The sequence below is a fragment of the Cyprinodon tularosa genome, unplaced genomic scaffold, assembly GCF_016077235.1.
Source record: "Cyprinodon tularosa strain WSP-4 unplaced genomic scaffold, ASM1607723v1 ctg268, whole genome shotgun sequence".
NCBI lineage: Eukaryota > Metazoa > Chordata > Actinopteri > Cyprinodontiformes > Cyprinodontidae > Cyprinodon > Cyprinodon tularosa.
The window spans coordinates 790,501-812,550 of NW_024038972.1; the positions used below are offsets into that span (position 1 = coordinate 790,501).

The window sequence follows — 22,050 nt, forward strand, 5'->3', positions numbered from 1 at the left end:
ACAGAAACAGGCCTGGTTGGATTCTTCAATGCAAATTAGTCTGGACAACCACAACATTACTAGTTTTGTTTTTAACATGATTCCGGACTGATATAGTAGAGTATTTAGTTAGTTTAGTTATTTTTCAGGGTAATGGTGTTTATTTAGGTGGGACCTTTCAACTGGTCACATCCTGTAGGCAGGACGTATGTGGGGCTTCAAATTTGCAGCCTCATACTGCCACAATAAGGCTACTGTCTGCCATTACAGTGGTTTTATAGTGGAGGTTAGACCCTTCCAAGGGTTAAAGAGCAGCAGCTGTTTTAATGTATGCTTTTTCAGGCATTTGGGATTGTGTTGGTTAAGAGATACTATTTTAACTCGCACTTGATCTGTTTGATCTGAGCGTACGGTACGCTGTTTTAATGTTACTGTCCATATCTTTCTTTTTAATGTAACCTCCTCAGGGATTTTACTAAAACCATCTTAGTGCTACCCTTAGTAGATGAAGGTTGGGAATTGCAGTTGAATTTTCTTATAGTTTCAAACAACACATGCAGATTCAGACTGTCATCATCAAACCCCTTTATTTAGACATCCTCAGTCCTCCTGTCCACCACCTAGGTAGCATCAGCTTTGGGCATCGCTAAACTCCTCCACCTTTAAAAACTACCCACGGAGGAACCACCAGCATGCATCTGCTCACTGCCCATGCTTCAATAAGGCTGAACCAGGCTAGCTGCCACTTTCTCTAGTCCTGACCAAACCCATTACAAAACCCCTGCCCCTCAGGATCTCTTGGCATCAACCACTTTGGTGCCATTTTCTAATATATGTCTGTGGGAGGGATTATATTTTTACATGGGGTAAGTTACACTTTAAAAATGTGAAAAACAATAAGTGGGAATGCATAAGCACATCCCACATCAAGTGGGAATGCTTATGAGTAACGTTTGTTTTAAAAATGTAAGGAGTAGAAAGTACAGATACTTGTGTGAAAATGTAATGAGTAGAAGTCAGAAGTAGGAAGAAAGAGTAATGGAAAGAGTAATGGAGTAAAGAAGTAATGGAGTATTCATTAACTCTTCATTGGTTTCTCTTCATTGACTTCCTGTTAAATCCAGAGTATAATTTAAAACCCTCCTTCTCACATATAAAGTCTTAAATGGCCAAGGTCCATCTTATATCAGAGATCTGATTGTTCCTTATGTTCCTAACAGAGCACTTCGCTCTCAATCTGCAGGTTTACTAGTGGTTCCTAGAATTTCTAAAAGTAGAATAGGAGGCAGATCTTTTAGTTATCAGGCTTCTCTCCTGTGGAACCAACTACCAGTTTTAATTTTAAGGGTAGGCTTAATATTTTCCTTTTTGATAAAGCTTATAGTTAGAGTGGCTCAGGTTATCCTGAGCTATCTCTATAGTTATGCTGCTATAGGCTTAGACTTCTGGAGGACATAGGGACCCCTATTTCACCATTTTGTTTGATTCTATCTCTATACTCCCACTCTAATCTGTTAGTTCAATCTTTAATGTTATGCTCTCTCGGCTTTTTCTCATAGTAGCTTCGCCTCGTCTGTTCCTGTTTGCCTGTGACACCATCCTGGAGAGAAATATCAGCTGTGCTGCTGCCATCAAAACCTTTGTTTATAGATGTTGGAGATCGGCCTGTTTTCCAGTCTAGTCCTTTTTCTCTGACTGTGACTGGCTGTGCTCTCTTCGTCCTCTGACATTGGAGTTGGTCCAGGAGCTCATCTGCCTGGCTGTGTGTTTTCTGGGGGAGTTTTTCCTCTCCACTCTTGCTACAAGCATGCTTAGTGTGAGGGATTGCATTCGAGTCAATGCAATCAACTGGTTTTCCTTAGATAGAAAACTTTGAATAAATTTCACTGTATGATCTGGTGAACTGTGAAGTGTCTTGAGATGACATGTGTTGTGAATTGGCACTATGTAAATAAACTGAATTGAATATAAGTATATATACCTAAAATGTGTACTTAGGTATAGATACCTCTCGTGAGTAAGTAAGGTTGAATTCAGCACCTCAAGTTGAGTTTGCAGTTTTATTTTACTGTCTCCATTAAACCACTAGAGGGCGCTACACAGACTTTCATTAAATGCAAAATAAAAAAATAAAAAAAAGTGAAATATCAAAACTAAATAATCTAGGCTTTACATATAATACATAGGAATTTAACTCATATGATAAACCTGAGTAAAGATAATTAACATCATTTCTCAGTCATGGGAGAAAATAAAGAGCAGAGATTGAAGCACTCCACGCCTCTCTGTCTCTGTGCGTAATGAGCAGCCAGTCAGGAGGACAGGAGGCATAAAGAGGAGAAGGAGCAACCAGAGCGCATTGGAGTGCGGAAAAACCTCCAGAGAAATGTCATTTAAAGCGTCTTCCTTGCTGTCCGGAGATGTGGATAACCTGCGGAAAAGATCTGTGGCTGAATCAACAGGTGATAGAAACTACCCAATTCTCCACACATACACACACCTGGGTTTAATGCTACAAATGAAGCTGTCGGTTTTCACTAAAACTACTAAGTTGTTCTTCTTTTTTTTTTTTTTTAGCGTTCTAATTAACTCCACCTGCGCCACTAAGGGGTCTAAATGTTAAGTTTTTAAAAGTTTCAGTTCTTTAAAGTACTAAGCTCAATTTTGGAATCTAATAATAATTTACTTCTCTGGCTTTGCTTTTACAATTGTTTTTTTTTTTTTCTAATAAATATTTTTGCATTAATAATAAATGTGATAATTAGTCTAAAGTTAGTCGTTGTTAAAGTTGCAGACGCTCCAATAAATTGATTATTAAATGAATAATTGTTTGTTACTCGCTCCCTATTCCTGGACTTTTTTCTTTTTTACACCAGAAAACAAACGTTTGTTGATATTGACAAAATATTTTGTATTCCTACTTGCATGTATTTATTTTAAATTTCAAATTGATGCAGGAACTTTTCATCTGGGGGGTGTAATGCATCCATAATGTGATTAGTTTTGGTGGACCGTAGAAAAAAGGGGGACTCTTCATGACTCTCATGAGGTTTTTGTTAGTTTCACACAGGTTACAAAGGAGTGATTAAGTCACGGTTGTTTTTTTGTTTTTTTACAATCCACGTGCTCTGCTTTATTATGCATTTTATTTTTTACAATTTGATTTGAGGCAGGCGTTAATATTGAACAATAACATTTATACCTGGTCCTTAGAGCAGTGTTTCCTAACCTGTTTTGACATGTGTACCCCTATGAGTAACACGTTCAGTCAGAATTATTGATTGTCCAAAAGTGGAACATAAAATAACTGATTATAAAGTTAAAAAAAATATATTTTACTTAAGCTTTTAATTTGAGCATTTAATTCTTGGGCATTTATTGCTTTCCATCTTAAATTAAAAAAACATAAGTATGTTGCCTGCAAGTTAGAAAGGAATCAAAATAAATTCAAAATAATATTTTAACCCTTTATCTGTAAAAGTGGAGGTGCTCTGAGTAACATTTAAACTTGATGAATTGGGAACAAATTGCAGATCAAAAATTTTAGTCAGACTGACTTAATAACTTTAACTTGGTTTGCATCAAGACACCTGAGCTGCTTTGATGAGCTCTGATAGCTCAGTCAGTCTGAAAAAAATAATGCATCCGTTTCATGGCATTTACATAATCATATTTAGTTAGTTTAACACAATTGTTTCATGTTAGTAGAATATAAACAATTGTGTTAAAGTAACTAAATATGATTAAGTTAATGCCAAAGTGGTTGCATTATTTTTTTTAGTGTACCAGTCTGTTCCTCTGCTTGGTTTGGATGTGTGACAAAGCTGAAGGTGAACTCAAACATATAAGAAAAACTTAACTTTTTTGTTGATAAAAGCTTGTTTAATTTTTGAATTGGGTGCTCAGAAAGCAACACGGATTCAAGCCCTATTTTGGGGCTCCACTCTCCTCCATTAAAGACATTTCATCCCAGCGCAGCATGTCCTGAGCTTGTAAACTCATCATGACCCCTCACACCCCCACCATGGACTGTTCTCCCTTCTGCCCTCTGGGAAGAGGCTTTGCATCATTTGATTCAAGTCCAGCATATTCTGCAACAACTTTTTCCCCACTGCCATCAGACTGCTGAACTATTAAAAATAATATTTAAATCAAGTCAAAGACTCTGCATCACACTGATAACACCAAACCAAAATACTGCATATTTACACCATATATACGTGTCTTGAAATTCTCTGAACTTCCATATCAATGAATTTTGCACCATGTTTTTTTTCCTCCCACACTGTTTACATTTGAGCACTGCTGCACTGTATTAAATATAAATGTTCATTTCACTGCTAAGCTTCTGGTCATTTACTGTCTGAAAGCTGTACAAAACGAAATTTCGTTTTGTATACACTGTGTTTACAAAATGACAAAACTTCTCTCTTTTCATTTACCCCTTGCAATGCATTCATGGACCACTGGGGGTCTGTGTACCCCCAGTGTGGAATTAATGCCCTAGTGGACTGTTCAAACTTCTAAAACAGTTCACAAGACAGTAAAAAAGCATACTATGATAAAATACTGTACATATAAAACTTTGTTATATAACAAATCATGAATCAAATGGAAAACCGTTCATAAGTTGGCTCTTAATAACTACCTATCTTGCCTTCTTAGATAAACTCTTAATCTAAAAATGTGCAAAATGTATAATTCGTTTCACTTCTGAAACCTGTTCAATGTCTTGATCATTTTTCAGACAACTGTTGCGATCCTGAGCATCACCAGCGGTTCCCACGGCTGCCTGAAAGGCTGTGTGTTGGCCCCAATCATGCAGACATAGGTGCGCTGGCGACACCTTCCCCAGATGGTTCTGCTCAACACTTCTGCCAGTTCACTCCAAAATGTCTGCTTGCTGTCTCAAGAGGTAATATATTCAGAATTGCACCAGCTCTTATCAAAAGTCCCATTTCTTTCATGTCTCTTTCTTTATATATTTTACTTGTTAGAAAGGAATTTAATCAAGTTTTTTATCGATATAGGGGCACATGGGAACTCTCCTCCAAGGCATGGAGAGGAAGGATGGCATGATGGTACCTCGAGGACCACAATCAGAGTTAATAATGAGGTGGAAGCACACAGAGAGGCTAACAACTACAAGGTAGGTGCAAAGGTGTCAAGTAACCACATACCAAAATACATTGTCAAGATTATGCCAAGTTAAATTTGACACTGTTACTATTAGTTATTAAACTAAGGAAATTATCATCCAAAGTTGTAGATCCATGTTCTTTTAATAGGCTAGGGCTGTAAAGCATCACTTCTTAACATTGTTTCTGGATTACTTTTATACTTTAAGGAGTTATAAAAAATGCTACTTCTGTACTTTTTATTTGAGTAAAAAGCCTAAGATAATTATTTTCAAACAGCAGGATTTATACTTCTGTTTGAGTTAATATGAATACGTTTGACACCTCTGGGTAGGTGATGTTTACTGCATCAAATCAGCTCTTTCACTGCTAAATTCTGTCATTCAAACAAAAAAAAAAAACATGAGTTTCTCTCAGCTTTGCTCATGAAAGGAATACCTGATACAACAAGGATGAATGAAAGCCTTTTTGTCATTCAAACTTCTCCGATCATTAACCTTATTGCCTTTGATGTGCTATGGGGGATCTGCATGACTTTAAGGCATGTGCTTTAATTTATTTATGAGGTAACTATACTAAAGAGCGCCTTTAGGCTGGAAACAATCTGGTCTTTCACATGTCTAACAGAAAAACTGCAAATAATGATCTGACTGAGCTGTGATTGCCTTAAAAAATGCTATTACCCAATTTTATTCTGTAAGTGCTCTTCAACTTTAATAAATCTTTCTGTATTTCTCTTTTTCCAGTTTGGATTCAGAAAATGGAAAGGCAATGTGACTGAGAAACCAATTGAAGACAGATCTGACATTGACAAAGAACTGCACACTGATCTCAGCATTGTGAAGCACATAGAAGGTCCTTTATGTCTGTTTTTTTTTTTATTAAATAGGGCTGCACATTACAGTAGTAGTGTAGTGATAACCACATAACAGTGATGGATGTATTACAGGTGCTGGTCATAAAATTAGAATATCATGAAAAAGTAGATTGATTTCAGTAATTCCATTTAAAAAGTGAAACTTGTATATTATATTCATACATTACATACAAACTCATATATTTCAGATGTTCATTTTGTTTAATTTTGATGATTACAAATGACAACAAATGAAAATCTCAAATTCATCATATCAGAAAATTAGAATATTACTGAAGACCAATAAAAACAAAGGATTTATAGAAATGTTGGCCAACTGAAAAGTATGAACATGAAAAGTATGAGCATGTACAGCACTCAGTATTTTGTTGGGCCTCCTTTGGCCTGTATTACTGCAGCAATGCGGCGTGGCATGGAGTCGATCAGTCTGTGGCACTGCTCAGGTGTTATGATAGCCCAGGTTGCTCTAATAGTGGCTTTTAGCTCTTCTGAATTGTTGGGTCTGGTGTATTGCATCTTCTTCTTCACAATACCCCATAGATTTTCTATGGGGTTAAGGTCAGGAGAGTTTGCTGGCCAATTAAGAACAGGGATACCATGGTCCTTCAACCAGGTACTGGTAGCTTTGGCACTGTGTGCAGGTGCCAAGTCCTGTTGGAAAATGAAATCTGCATCTCCAAAAAGTTGGTCAGCTGCAGGAAGCATGAAGTGCTCTAAAACTTCCTGGTATGTGGCTGCGTTGACCCTGGACCTCAGAAAACACAATGGACCAACACCAGCAGATGACATGGCACCCCAAACCATCACTGACTGTGGAAACTTTACACTGGACTTCAAGCAACGTGGATGAAGTGCCTCTCTTCTTTTCCTCCAGACTCTGGGACCTTGATTTCCAAAGGAAATGCAAAATTTACTTTCATCAGAGAACATGACTTTGGACCACTCACCAGCAGTCCAGTCCTGTTTCTCTTTAGCCCAGGCAAGACGCTTCTGACGCTGTCTGTGGTTCAAGAGTGGCTTGACACAAGGAATGCGACAGCAGAAACCCATGTCTTTCATACGTCTGTGTGTGGTGGTTCTTGAAGCACTCACTCCAGCTGCAGTCCACTCTTTGTGAATCTCCCCCACATTTTTGAATGGGTTTTGTTTCACAATCCTCTCCAGGGTGCGGTTATCTCTCTTGCTTGTACACTTTTTTCGACCACATCTTTTCCTTCCCTTCGCCTCTCTATTAATGTGCTTGGACACTGAGCTCTGTGAACAGCCAGCCTCTTTAGCGATGACCTTTTGTGTCTTGCCCTCCTTGTGCAAGGTGTCGATGGTCGTCTTTTGGACAACTGATAAAGTCAGCAGTTTTCCCCATGATTGTGTAGCCTATAGAACTAGACTGAAAGACCATTTAAAGGCTTTTGCAGGTGGTTTGAGTTAATTAGCTGATTAGAGTGTGGCACCAGGGGCCATCAATTTTGAACCTTTTCACAATATTCTAATTTTCTGATATGATGAATTTGAGATTTTCATTTGTTGTCATTTGTAATCATCAAAATTAAACAAAATAAACATCTGAAATATATGAGTTTGTATGTAATGTATGAATATAATATACAAGTTTCACTTTTTAAATGGAATTACTGAAATCAATCTACTTTTTCATGATATTCTAATTTTATGACCAGCACCTGTATTTTAAAAGGGGCCTTTGTGAATCAGGTTCAAAGGTTCTAGGTCCTAGATGCAGAGTCATCAGCTTCAGGAGAGACTATTAAGAGACTTTGTTCATTATAACCACATTAACAAGATGGATTACTGTAAAAGTTGCTTCTGGCTGAGTTCTACTGTTTTGGCAATATGATAGTTTAGCTAATGTTTAAAAACCTTGACCCCATATCATCTCTTTACCCTCTAAAACTATACTACACTAAATGTCAACTAATTGGGTTTAAAGGAGAGCCTGGACACTGGTTATTTTAATGATTCCTTTGCATTTATTGCTGTCTTGGCATTTCTGAAAAAATGCACAATGTAAACGGTGGGGATGCTACAATGGTTTAATTTGCAATATATTTTACAACCCTGTGGTCGAATCTTTAACATGACATTAACCACTTTCCTGAAATTTCTCTGCTTTCATTCCTCCAGCTCCAGTTGTGACCTTTGGGAATATAGTTTATGTGTTTTTATTTGGCTGGTGGACCTCATTAATCTATCTGCTCATTTGTCCTGTGATGTTTCTCACAATCCTCGGGGCCCCTTACGGTTTGTATTCTAGAACAAGCAGCATCATTAAGACACTTTGTTTTCTGCATGTTGAGTGATTTGTTTTGTTTCTTTCAGGTAAAGTCTGTTTAAAGTTGGCCTGGTATATAATTTGGCCATTTGGAAAATCCATACAGAGGGTAACTTTATTTAAAAAAAAAATATTTTTAAATCTCAATACACTTTATAATGAGCTATTCATTATATGACTGATCCCTTAAAATTTTAGGCTTGTAATTTAGTCAATATATCTGCGGTGAAGCCAACAAACTGTGAGATTATTCCACAAGAGCAAGATGATAAGGATCTAGCTGGAGCCAAGGACTGTGCTCCACTCCTGGTGTCCTCCCCCCTCCCTGTTGAGATTCCTGTTCCACCTCTTTCTCCACGGAAAACCTCAACGCACTGGGTAAGAGTTTCCAAACTGATTGAATAATTTCCCAAGATTTTCTGACTAAATCAATCTCTGATGCATTTCTGCAGTGTCGCCTCAGCACTTTTCTCTGGTTGTTGCTGGGTTACCCGCTTCTGGCAGTGGTCCATTCCCTGGCATGCATTCTGTCCTGGCTTCCAGTCTTTTCCATCCCTGTTGCAAAAATGAACAGCCGCATCCTGACCACAGTTCTCCTCATGGCACCGGAGGACATTGAGATCCATGCTCTTGATAAGGTTTCCTAAACTCATTAAATTGATATTGAACATAAATTACACCAAAACAGTTAACTTTTAACTAATTATGTACCTTGTATTTAGTCATAGGTTTTGAGACGGATGGATTTTGTTTTAAAAAACAAAACCTTTCTTTTATATTGTTTGTCATTATTTTGTATTTGCGAATAAGGGTCAATAATAAAGTTAGAAAATCAAAAAAGCATCACTTCTGTGCAAAAGTGTGAGTAGGTCACTACATAGGATTAAGTTATGTTTGATCCCTGAACAAATTGCCTATCACTGTTCTTCATCAAATTACAGCTAGTTCTATTAGCAAGGGAGGTATTGGCAAAGTTTCTTATCTTTTTGTACATATTAGAGTTATTGGATTAATGTAAATCTGCCTAGAAAGTGAAAAAATTCAACATATAAATGGTTTTTAGATGTTCCACTTTCTGCATCATTAAGGACCTTTTTCCTGATGGATGTTTATGTGGATTCAAACTGTTAAGTCACAATATCTTTTTTCTGTGAATCAGTTTGGGTAAAGAGACATAATTACAGCATCTGTAGCTATTTTCCCCAAGGCTTTGTCCTTGTCAACACTTTCTTTAAGCAAACCATAAGCCAGTTGAAATGATGCCTGGAGGAATCTTTTATTTTATTTTTTGTTAGAATTAAATTGATAATTTTGAATAACTTGAATTCCTTTTGCTATGTACATTTTAATCTTATCACTTTTCATAGCAAGAGTGCAAGCTGACTCCATACAAACTGAAGCGCAAAACTTTGTCATGTTTGTCATTTTCTTAACCATTTAATGTTTTTTTTTTTTTTCGTATCCTGCAGACAAATGTGTGCGAGACCAGAGTCGTCTTATACTGTTACCAGGCCTTTAATGTGTATTACTACAAATACACTGTCCAGGGGATAAACATTTTTGCTCTCAGTATCCTTTTTAACACATCATGGATGTGTGAACCATTTATAATTAAACAGCATTTCAGAACATGTAAAAACCTACACGTTTTTGGATTCACCTGTTTTTTTCCTCCTTAATTTCCTCCTGCAGACCTGTTACCTCTGGTATTTATGAGTTTAATTATTGGCTACACTGACCGAGAGCATAAATACTTCAGTGCAGAGACGATGTTTACAATAGCCATCACTTCCATCATTCCCCTGTCCTACTATATTGGCATGGGAATAGCAAGGTAAAATATCATTTTGTTTCTTTTCAAAGAAATGAGGCAAAAAAACTGATTTAGATTTTTAACCGCTTTCTTTCAAAAATATTATTTAAATTATTTTAATTTTTTTAGGTCTATCTTTTTAACACGGCATATATCTTTCCATTATGGGCTTAGATGCTTTTTGATTTTAAGATAACTTACTAAAAAACTTAAAGGCCTGTTAAAGTTCAAACTGTATGAATGTATTTTGCAAAAGAGTTGCATTCTGCATTTTTAATAGTTTCAGTGTGATTTTGTATGTTCAGCATTTCTGCACAGAGTAACTTCGCAGTGGGAGCAGTGGTCAATGCAACATTTGGTTCCATCACAGAGATGACCTTCTACATCACAGCGCTGCTTCGAGGGCACCGCGCCGCCACTAAATGTTATGAGGAGATTGTCAAATCGGCACTGGCTGGGACTCTCATTGGCTGCATTCTGTTCATACCAGTAAGTGTCATTGAGAGAAATTTGAGGATCTAAAGTATTTTACAAATGATGGCTGTTGGAGAGGAAATGTTGCAGTCGCCAAGTAAAAATGTTCTTGCTAAACCACAGGATTTGGTTACTTAATCTTAATTGGCTTGTTTTTCAGCATACTGTTTATGGAAAAAAGGTTTAAACCTAATTGTTAAACCTTCTTGTATATCAAACAAACTTTATTTATATAGTACATTTAACAACTAAATTTTTTTTTTCAATTATATAATCCTTAGGATAGGCTTTCTCCTGGTAGGACAGCTTTGCAGACTAACTTAATACAGTGTGCGGCATTTTGTCAGAGCCTTGACAAGCTCACCATGTCAACTCGGCTTCTTTGGTCAAAAAGGCCTGTTGTGAGTGGAAGCTGTGCTGTTAAACTGCTGTATGGGCTTTATTTTGATTTTACTTATCTGTATGGACTTCCTCAGTTTGCACAACCTAAGCCATCTTTATGCAGAGCAGATATCTTTTTATCATATCCTCAGTTGACTTTAATTTAATGGCTGTGTTATATTTAGAGGACAGCACATGTCCACTGTTATGCAAAAGCATTACAGGGATTACTTTACATTGTATTGAAGTGTCATAACTTTAATTTTTGCAGGGTATCTGTATGACTATTGGGGGCATCAAACACAGTGAACAGAAATTTAACAGTCGCTCAGCTGGAGTGAGTTCGGCTTTGCTCTTTATATCCATTGGAGGTAAGGATTGTGTCTTAATGAGTTATTCCAAAACACACTTCCCAGTCTATATCCATCCTAACAATGTTTATATGCTTTATTTTCTGTAGGTGTGTTTGCACCCACCCTCTTCTCAAAGACCTTTGGTAATCTGGTGTGTGAAAGCTGCTCCAGTACCCCGGGCAATGCTACTGTACCATTCATCTGCAATGACTGCCACTATGACACGGTAGGCAGCTTTTTTTTTTTTTTTTTTTTTTTTTTCAGCACAAGTCAAATATTTTATAGTAATACTTTTATTTGACTTCACAAAGTTTGAATTGGTATATAAATGTATCTAATGATCTAACATTGTTATTGTTCGCAACAGAGCACAGCTGACCCACATTTGATTCTGTCCCATATTGAGTAAGTCCAGATGCTACAAACAGGATTACATACACATTTCCTTTATTTTTTCCACTTGTGTATGGATTCATGAAGGAATTATTGTTTTCTAGGCCTCTGGTATACACCATTTCTGTCCTGCTGCCTGCATCGTATCTGATCGGGCTCATTTTCACATTAAAAACCCATGCCCACATTTATGATATCCATGTCAGTGATGGTCATGGGGGCCAACCGCACGGTCAGTATGCACGGCAAAGTACCATCACCAACAATCCCACTGGTGAGGTCACAGCAGCCCGTCTGGTTCCTACCAACATGTGTATTAATGCCTGCGTTATTGCACCTAGCCACAATCTGAAAGGTGTGTGGGGTGCATGTGGTTCTTTGCATGAAAAATTCAAATCTTTTTGCATGTTACCTGTCGGAGTAACTACAATCTGCATGTGACTATCTTAACAGTTTGTGAAGGTAGTCATGCATGCTGAAACTGTGAACCAAGAGTGAGTAGAGAGCTGTAATGAAGTTATCAATCTTCTACTCGAAACTGGTCAAATTCATTTTAAGTAAAAGTGCTGCCACGAATGTTTTACTAGAAATATTTTATTATTGTTTTGAATTTTACATTTTTGTGTTCCTCACGTTTTTTTTTTATGCTAAAAAGTAGGAATTGAAATGCATCATCTGCATGTAGATTTACTTTCATTAATAGAATGTAACCAAAACATTTCATGGAGCCTTGTTGGAGTTTCTATTGTGGGCTTTAGGATTTAACGCATTAACTACTTTAGATTAAGAAATCATATCTGAATTGTTTTCAAACCATTTCTGATTTCCAAGATATTTATGTTGAAAACAGGAAAAACCCTGTTTCCTGCTAAATGACTGCTTTGTTGACTATCAATATTTGAGGGCTATTTAAAATGTTTAAGGATGGTAGACAATTATTTCAAAGAAATACACATGTTATGAGTTTTTGTGAGTTGATACGACCTCTGTTGGCATCAGGTCATCATGTTGTGCACTGGTCCAGATGGAGGGCTCTCGCTGTGCTGATTGTTGCCACAGTTCTCATGGCTAGCTGTGCAGACCTTTGCACTGTCAACATAGAGCCCATACTGAGTCATTCCTCCATCTCCCAGGTAGTTAAGACACACCATGTCTGAAGCTGTAAACTAGGCAATAATCTGGTTCAAATGATTCAACTAGAGCTTCTCTAGTTGAACTGAGCTGCACTTTGTTTCCCTGCAGTACTTCATTGGCGTCACCGTCTTGGCAATGGTACCAGAGCTTCCAGAGATTGTCAATGGCATCCAGTTTGCACTCCAGAACAACATCAGCTTAAGGTTAGATTGTTATAGCTGTTGTCTTTATATAATATCTATACATTTTAGAAATTTGAATATGAGTAATCCGTTTATAAAATGTGCAAATGTTCTTCTTTGCAGCCTCGAAGTAGGCAGTTGCATTGCTGTGCAGGTTTGCATGATTCAGATTCCGCTTCTTGTCCTGTTTAATGCATTCTATGTAAGTAAGCTTTAACTTTTGTTCATTTTGAGCTTTCAACATTCGTCACCGTTTTGTAAAAAATGAAAAGAATATATTCACTTTTTATTGCAGTAGGCTAATCTCTCACTGAAAATGTGATTGACAAATAAAAGCCACATTTGACTCTATAAGTAAACTGTATAAAAGTTAGATTTTACAGGTTAGTGTTTGTTGTTTAATTTTTATTTATTGATTTTTTTACAAGACTTCATGTCCATTTTGTGCTACCAGGATTGGCTTACTGTTAAATCATAAACTAAGCCTTTTTTTCTGCTGGGTTTAATACAGGCATGCAATGTCTGTGACAAACTGCCTAGCCTGAGATTGGTTTAATATTCATTCAGAATTTATTTTCTTTGCACCCAGGATGTGGGATTTGTGCTTGTATTCAGTGATATTCATCTTTGGGCCAGCATCTTTAGCGTTGTTCTGGTAAACTACATCTTCATGGATGGAAAATGTGACTACTTTCAGGGTAGGTTCCTTGTTTTACAAACTGATGCTTCTAGTTTGCAAGACTCAACAGATACACATGTAGAATATCGAACTAAAATGCATATTTTAACGAGCAGACAACTTTCATTTATATTCCTCTTCAATTTTATTTTATTTTTTTGCAGGTACAGCCCTAGTAGTGGTTTACTTCATCGTTCTAGCGGTTTATTTCTTCGCTCCTTCTCCACGCTCCTGTTAATCTCTTTGGAAAGAAAATGATGCATCTGTTCAAGTTTTATAGCAAAAGTCACCAGAGTCCAGCTGGTTTAGTTTCAGAGGAACAAAAGATGGACAAATGATCCAAGTTTTGGAAATGTCCTTTAAGCTTCTACTATGATGCTCTATGATTAAATCTGCTGAAAAAAGTTCTATTTCTTTTGTTTTTGCATTTGTGTTTTTTTTGAATGTTGAATATGAATGTACATTTTTGAAAAGCTGATAAAATAATAAATTTCTGAATAAATCGGTCTGGGAATTCTATATTTTTTTACTTGCATGCTTTTAGTGAAATTATTTGGCTTTCTGCAATGTAAAGTATTTTGGTTATCTCAAATTTTGAAGGTGTAAGGATTGAGGTACTTCTATTTTTGTGTTAAATGTTTTGTTATTTAATGATTGGCAGTATATTTTAAATGTAAGGCAGAACTGTACAGACATTCATGGGTTAAATGATCGCAGGAAAAAGTACTCAGATCTGAAGTCGCATAGAGACGAAGATGAAAACAAGTCTGTTATGCTACAGTGATAAACTGCTGAATTTTAGAATGTTTCCATATATCTTAAAGCTATAGTGGAGGATTTTCTTTTTCTGGGTGGATCATCAAAATAAGTCATCCTAATTGTCAATCATTCTGGTGATATGGTTACGTAAGGCTGCCCTATGTGCTCGTCCCCATATTAACTATCCGGTGGTGAGTCTGACATAGTGGAAAAGTTGCACATCTTCTTTTGGAAAGTAAGTTTGTATGAACAATGCAAACAGCAACTTTAAACATCATGCACGAGGAGAAATGGGCTTGTGGATGCTCTCACGCACGTTTAATAGGCGTTCCCTCTTAGGAGCTGGTACAAGGTTGTGCATGTGCATCTTTTAAGTGGAGAGGCTAGGTTTTTTCAAAAATCCTCCACTATACCTTTTAAACCAGGGGAGAACATAGATTGTAAGGTTACTGTTAATCATGCTAAACAAGCCATTGACATCGAGAACCAAACTATTTAGACAATACTTTTATTCACAACTGACAATGTTCATAAAATTTGACTGTACAACATATTAGTGAACCTTCAATTTCATCTTTACAAGTAAAGATAATTTAAAAAGCAGGTACATGCACCATGCATTAAAGAATCTGGGAACACAGGGTAGAAATTAAAATAAGTGCAGAATTCATGCACTGGCACGGGTCAAACAAAAATTAAAGATGACAAAAGATATTTGGCATCATTTGAATAAACCTTTAAAAAAAAAATGTCTCAATTCTTTTAGTACAGCATGTTGGAGCGGATTTAGTTAGTGGAAAGGGACACGTTTTTAAAATGAAACATTGCATGAACTGGAATATTTAAAAGGGGCTCATGCAGAAATCTTACATCTATGGAATATGTCTTTGGAGAAGGCACTGCAGGATAAACAAATGTGCTACTGAAGCAGATCCCAGTGCAAAGCCATTATACTTAACAGGAAGTAAAAGTATCATTCATTGAACTAAAAGCATAGAGCACCCAATTCACAGTGACATGTAGTGATTTTTACAATTAAATCTAGAAAGTGATGCTTTTTGGAATTAACCTTAACTTTGTTTCATGATGATTAGGCTATAAAAATAAAAAGACATGGACAAATCAAGTTGTAAATGGTCTTGGCGATGCAGAATACCCATTGTCTCCACAGGTTTTAGGCAATTAACCATAAATCTAAGACATTTCCAAGGCAGGAGAAAAGGTTTCCTTATTTGGCCATCTTTTGCAAACTTGGAGGCCAAAATGCACGACTGTTACTCTATTTGACAACTCTCAGCAAAGAACGTTCCCTCTGGTGAGAGGACAAAAACAAGATGGTATCAATGGAACTTTGCTAAATAGCCAAACCAATGCATTTCATCTTTAGACTAAAATAAACGGCTGCTGATGTGTGAAGAGTCAATTAAATAAGACAAATAACACCATGGGACAAATGTGCAAATGGCAACATCAGTTCATGATGAAGGGAAAGACACCAGCAAAGTCCTTGAAATAAATATACATCCATTAATATTCTTGCTCTGCGTTTATAAAATATCTGTAGCAATTTTGGAGAAATTAGAGTAAAATTCTTTTTTCACGTGGTATTTTTCTTTTTTGCAATATGTCAGTTTGAAAGATGACGCCCAGAATCCAAACGCTAGAACGATGCAGTGATGGCGCAGGGATTCAAGTAAAATTCATAAAATATATCCCAAAAATATTTACGCTCAATGCCATATCTAGAAAAAAAAAAAAAGAAGAAAAGAAGTGGACATAAAAAAGGCATCCCAATGTTTTTGGTTTTAAGGCAGGGCTACATCAGGCATCATCCAGTGTCCTGCTGGGAGTTTTTTTTTCTCGTTTCTGCCTATTTCATGCGTTCTACGAGCTCCTCCGTCAGGCCCAGGTTATACAGGTGAAAGGTGGGAAGAGAAGTCAGATGGGGGAAGGCCTTGAGAAGCTTCTCCCAGCACAGCTCCAGCAGGCTGGGCACAGTCAGCCAGATCTTGAACAGAGAGCCCGTTCTCTTGTTCTCGTGGATGTTCACCACACCCCCGTGAATGTACATGCAGCCAGCCTGAAAAGAACGACAAAAGCTGTACTTTATGGATCGACATAAACCGGAGCTTCACCTCATTCACCAGCTAACAGCTTCTAGGGGAAGATTCTTTGGTCAAAAATGCATAAGTTCTATCAAAGGCTCAATTAAAAACATGAACTGAAGATCACAATGCATCGCATAAATCCTAACTTTGGCTGGTTCAGCTGCACAACAATCACACAAATGTATGTAAAAAAAAACGTATAACCACTTCTAATCAGTTAGTTCTAGATGATATTGTATTACCTAGAAAGGAAAGATAACATTTTTGATAATTATAGATATTTTTCTATCTATTTGATCAATTTATTGCCTCCTCGTTCAAGTGGGCTTTATATTATGAAACTATTTAATGAATTATGTCTCCTTTGGTTTTTGCCAGGACGTTGTGAATTGAAGTGTATTGTTTCTCTGTAATTTCCTAAGTGCATTTATCCAATTAATCTAAGTATGTTGGAGCACTAATGTGTGACTGAGGTCTGAGTCAATGGGAGAAAACCCACAATAAATGATCAGGTGTCTACCTGGTTTTTGCTCAAAGTTCCCTCAGTCTACCTCAGAAAGGTTTAGATAAATTATTAAAAGTTAAATATTAAGAGAACATTCCTACCCATAAGAATGTGTGACACCTTTAGACTGAAACTATTTATTTTATCCAAATATTATTCTGTCATTATGAACTATTATTCGATATTTATCTAAATTGCCCTCATATTAGGAAACCCATCAAGTTTTTTTTTTGAGCGCTCCAACATACGAGAGTAAAGGATGCATGTGTTACATGAGCAACTAAAAACAGAGAGGATACTAACTGGAGTGACAGCAGCACAGTGAAAGTATGCTGGCTCAGGCATCTCTGCTGGTAGTTTGCTCCACTGGAAAGTTTGCAGGTTTAGCTTCCACAGATCAGCTAGTATCAGCTCCCCATTGTAGCCTCCGCAGATAAACACATCTAGAGCAGCGGGGGAAAAATTCACACAGTGATAGATTAGTCTGGAAGCTAATAAAAAGCAGGCAGATATTTCTTAGTTATGATCAGTCTCACCATTACGTATTTGTACACAGCTATGGCATCGTCGAGGAGCGGGGTATCCTGTCAAAAGAGGGACGGTTCTACATTTATTAAGATGTTCTATTGAGTGTCTTGTAAGTATTAACTCCCTGTTGCATTTTTTTTTTTTGATGATTTGTCACTTTTTAACCCACAGAATGGAGCATTAATCATTTGAAGCAGCCATTTTGGAAAAATATAGTTTACTTTCCAAAGCACTAATTAGAAAAAAGCAGGATGAATTATGGACATCATACAGACCTATTTTCTCATGAGGTTTCGTTGTGATTTCCTCCCAAGAGTTTGTCTCCAGATTGTAAGCATGCATCTATAAAATGGAAACACAAAACATTAACCAAAATGTGATATTTTGATATTGACTTTAATGACGTAGCAGAGCAGTACCCTGTCCAGAGGATATGATGTCCAGGAAGTTCCACCTCCCAGAATATAGATCCTCTGTCCATCGTGTGCTATTTCATGTCTGTATCTGTGACACACATTGATAGGAAGTCAACTCAAACAGATTTGAGGCAGAAAAAATAATATACAAATATATCCTCAACAAATTAACTACAGTAATCCTTTTGTTATTTGCAACACTGGACCTTTCTTCAGGCAGGTCGTCAGGCGGGTTGTTGGGTTTGAGGTGGATCCATTCCCTGGTGGTCAGGTCCAGTCTGTGCAGGTCTGTGCTGTAGATGTAGCCCGTCGTTCCACCAAAAACATATAGGAACCCATTTATAATGACCATTGCCTGAAAAGGGGTAATCTGAATGAGAATCCTGCTACAGAGGCTGAAAGTTGAGGCAAAGCAGGAAATACTGAGAGAGATTTAAAAAAAATGTCTTAACTTGCAAAGTAAAAAAAAAAGGAATTGAATTCTTCAGCTACCTGTCCGTATATTCGGTTTGGCTTCTTCCCTCGACAGTTGAGCAGTGACCATCGCTTGTACTTCACATTACAGACGTGAACGTCATTGCCATTATTTTCCCCAAAGGGGATCCCTGTGCCTCCGAACACCAGAAGGTTGTTACCGTGCAAAACAGCTGGAGGGAAACAGCACAACACACGAAAAATCATCACTTACTGTAAATAAAAGGTATAGAAATCTAAAAAGCGGGAAACATATACAGATGTTTCACCTGACATAGATGCCAACTCAGTCGGCATGTACCCCTCCGTTCGAATTTGCTGCCAGCAGCCAGTAGCAAAATGGTACCGCCAAAGCTCCCTGAATAGAGGATAGTCTTCATTTTCTGAGCCTCCTGACTCATCATAGTCGGGGTTGTAACCCCCGAACACATACAGGTTAGTGTTGTCAGCCACACAGCGATGCCCACTGCGAGCAGGAGGAGTTGGAGGACCTGGAATTAGAGGAGTCAATTTGTCACAAGAGAGACATACTACAGCCTCACTTTTGCATTTATTAATAATATCTAATTGGACTTTAGGTATAAACTATTGAAATCGGGACAATTGGATGCAAAGTTCAGTGGCGAGTATGGAAAACAGCTCACTGCATTATGAATATCTGCATCTGCTAGTCATAAAGATTATTAAAAGCATGATGGAGCTTTAGAGCAGTTTAGTGATAGCATGCGATTAAATCTGCTGTATGAAAAGTAAATGGAAATGCATTAAAAACTAAAGCTCGACTGATTATTCTGACATCAGTCCAACCGATCCCTGGTATGTGCTGACAATTTTTTAGGCTGATTTTTATTTTATTTTTTAAGCTGATAATGATTTTTTTCCTCCTTTTGCAGGAAATAAGAGACACAATCATAACAGATGTTACTTAAGTTTCAATTTAAACAACAAGAACCCTCTTAATACATTAAGACAAACATTAAAAATGAGAAGCTGAACTGTTGAGGAAACTCTAAATCATGTGACAGACTTCGCATCACACTGAAACCACAGCAAACCAAAACACTGCATATAATATACCATATAATTAATGCTCTGAACTTCCATATTAATGTGTTTTTGCACCATGTCTTTTTCTCCCAAATTGTTTACATTTGATCACTGCTGCATTTTAAGTAATGGAAATGTCAAAATGACAATAAACGTAGTCTAAGTCTAAGAATAGCATCGGAGGCATGACTTTTTGAATGCACGTATTGGCGGATGCCAATACAAGAAATAAGAAAAACACACATGCATAAATACCAGTCAAAAATATTAGACAGCCAATATATGAATCTATCTCTATAACGGGAGGGAAGAATGTTGACACTAGACCTCATACAATAAATCAGATTAATCGTAATTAATCCATTATGGGAAATAATCATTAACTAATTAAGTAAACGATTAATTGTTAAATGGAGCATAGAGATTGTAAAACATGCCTTTAGCTGACAGAGCGACCCACTTAGAGCAACAGTTATATCAAAATTGTAAAAGAACATTTTCCATTTAAGATTAAAAAACTCAATTTTTGTTTCACTTGGTTTAATTTTGCAAAAGAAACCTTTGGCTATCTGATTATTAATCGAAAAAATAATCGACAGATTAATCGATTTGCTATATAATCATTAGATGAAGAACTAGTTGAAACACTGAAATATAAAATACCCAAACTGGATAGGAGGAGGTGATAGGAAGAGGGACAAGGGTCAGCACCCCTCTCTGTGGACATCTTATGCAAATCATTACCTATTGCCTCTCATGTGCAATATTCTTCTATCTCCCTGTGCAATAACACATGCAAACTACTGTGGAGTTTTGACTTCTTTCAGCAAGTGCATAATCCAAGTCAGCTACTATGTAGTCTTCCATGAGCTGTCTACAGTGCAGATATTTTTATATACAAGTGACATTTCTTTTATTATGCTTTTTTTTTTTTACTATATAAACTCTTTTTATATTATAGTCTGTCCTATTTTTATCTTTAATGGAATCTTGCTTTAACTCTTTATGCTCTATATAAGCTACTGGAACCAGAATTTTACCTGAAGGATTAACCTCAAAAGATAAATAAAGTTGAATCTAAGTCAAGTTTTTCCTTTTTACTTAAAATCAAATAATTGATTCACTACTATGCATTGAATTTACTAAGGTTAATCCTTATCTGATATATTACCCTATGTTGGGTGATTGGAACATTTCCATTAAGAAAAAAGGAAAAAAATAAGTCTTGTAAGGAGGAAAATAATTGTCCATAACAATAGATGTTGGCATAAAGAAGAGTAAACTCTCTCACGTCATAAATGTCGAGCCAACTATTAAAAAAATCAGTTTGAAGTCAAATTTTCAATCCAACAAATCAAAAACGTCCCGCAGCAGGTTTAGATTGTACAGTTTAGACTAGTTTTTCATTATGTTTGTCAAACATACAAATGCTGCTGCAAGGCAACTGCAAGAGAAACTCAGAAGCTTTAAACTTTATATTTACCAAGGTGATGTTAGCCATTATGAAAAAATAAGAACATAAAAAACACACATTGCCCTGCTGCAGTTACTACAGCACACATATGAATGATCTCTATTTAAATGTAAGGAGTTAGCATGATCTTATCACTTATTTCAGGACATCCTGGTGAGGTAATGTGAGTGAGAATAAAACAGTGTCGATGATTTGAATGTTTTTGTTGTTGTTGACCGACCTGCTAATGTTCCTCTGTGCGGCGGCCTGCCTGTCAGTTTCTCAAATTTATTCAGCTGCTTAAAACTGTCAGCGCTTCCGACGTCCGACATCTTTCGTCTCCGTCTTCTCCCTCTGCGCCCCAGACCCTTTAGGTGTCACGTGGAAAAAATGCAACGACTACTAAATCGAACAAGCCTCATTTCGCATTTCAGGCTATTTCGTAGCCATCTGACAATTTTTCTTTTCGCCCCACCGGTGATGAGACCCTTCTACTTCTGCTGATTCACGGCGACTGGCTGTAGAGAATCAACCTGAAGTGGTATTTAGCGCCACCTGCCGTTTGGGGTTATGAATGAAGGCGAAAATGATCTAATTGAGTAGGTCTAACCCATAGATATCCATAATAAAGGCTAGATGTCTCGTCCGCGCTGCTGGCCAATGGGGGTCGACGTCCGCACGTGGCGGCCATCTTGCTACAGGCAGCTCGCTCATTCGTAACATTGTGTTTTAAAGGCGCATGTACTGAAATAACCATAACTTCCTCAATTGTCTAACGATTCTCAAACTGTTTGGTTTGTTAAACAAAAGTCAGACATGCAGTTATGATACTGCACACTTATGAATAATTATAACCATGGAATTTCATATGAAAAGAACATTGAATAGAAAATACAGTTGCAATAAATATACACATGCACAAGGTATTTATGTTAAATCAATATATGATATTAAAACTCAGTGTAGTGAATGACAACATGATATATAGATATATCTATAGATATCTATATATATATAAATATGTGTATATATATATATATATATATGTGTGTGTATATATATATATATAT

General features: G+C 36.9%; 2 protein-coding genes across 3 annotated transcripts; one reads left to right on the forward strand and one right to left on the reverse strand.

Moving 5' to 3' along the window:
- The first annotated feature begins 2,287 nt into the window (after positions 1-2,287).
- On the forward strand, positions 2,288-14,024 carry cax1 (cation/H+ exchanger protein 1). Of its 2 annotated transcripts, none has more exons than XM_038289398.1 (20): positions 2,288-2,441; positions 4,727-4,894; positions 5,010-5,128; positions 5,864-5,972; positions 8,134-8,250; positions 8,329-8,390; positions 8,480-8,659; positions 8,734-8,919; positions 9,751-9,850; positions 9,974-10,115; positions 10,400-10,583; positions 11,221-11,320; positions 11,410-11,528; positions 11,670-11,707; positions 11,800-12,050; positions 12,695-12,828; positions 12,938-13,032; positions 13,135-13,213; positions 13,601-13,709; positions 13,855-14,024. In XM_038289398.1, exons 1-20 carry the CDS (start codon positions 2,366-2,368, stop codon positions 13,926-13,928), a joined length of 2,442 nt encoding a protein of 813 aa, XP_038145326.1. In that variant the 5' UTR covers positions 2,288-2,365; the 3' UTR covers positions 13,929-14,024. The 2 variants fall into 2 exon arrangements, with proteins under 2 accessions (XP_038145326.1, XP_038145327.1); XM_038289399.1 differs by having other exon boundaries at positions 11,800-11,969.
- Positions 14,025-16,068: 2,044 nt separating this feature from the next.
- On the reverse strand, positions 16,069-21,486 carry klhdc10 (kelch domain containing 10). Its single transcript, XM_038289406.1, has 9 exons — positions 21,222-21,486; positions 18,750-18,971; positions 18,499-18,653; positions 18,213-18,361; positions 18,010-18,094; positions 17,866-17,932; positions 17,599-17,646; positions 17,366-17,505; positions 16,069-16,529 (listed from the first exon to the last, which is right to left on the reverse strand). Exons 1-9 carry the CDS (start codon positions 21,310-21,312, stop codon positions 16,320-16,322), a joined length of 1,167 nt encoding a protein of 388 aa, XP_038145334.1. The 5' UTR covers positions 21,313-21,486; the 3' UTR covers positions 16,069-16,319.
- Between the last annotated feature and the right edge of the window lie 564 nt (positions 21,487-22,050).

Excerpts from the sequence above, each read along its gene's own strand:
- cax1 (XM_038289398.1), top strand. The coding sequence starts at position 2,366 with ATGTCATTTAAAGCGTCTTCCTTGCTGTCCGGAGATGTGGATAACCTG. Across the intron at positions 4,895-5,009 it reads TCTGCTTGCTGTCTCAAGAG|GGGCACATGGGAACTCTCCT; the intron begins GTAATATATTCA and ends TTATCGATATAG. Across the intron at positions 11,321-11,409 it reads GCTCTTTATATCCATTGGAG|GTGTGTTTGCACCCACCCTC; the intron begins GTAAGGATTGTG and ends TATTTTCTGTAG.
- klhdc10 (XM_038289406.1), bottom strand. The coding sequence starts at position 21,312 with ATGTCGGACGTCGGAAGCGCTGACAGTTTTAAGCAGCTGAATAAATTT. Across the intron at positions 18,972-21,221 it reads GCACAGAGGAACATTAGCAG|GTCCTCCAACTCCTCCTGCT; the intron begins GTCGGTCAACAA and ends CTCTAATTCCAG. Across the intron at positions 18,362-18,498 it reads CAAACCGAATATACGGACAG|GCAATGGTCATTATAAATGG; the intron begins GTAGCTGAAGAA and ends ACCCCTTTTCAG.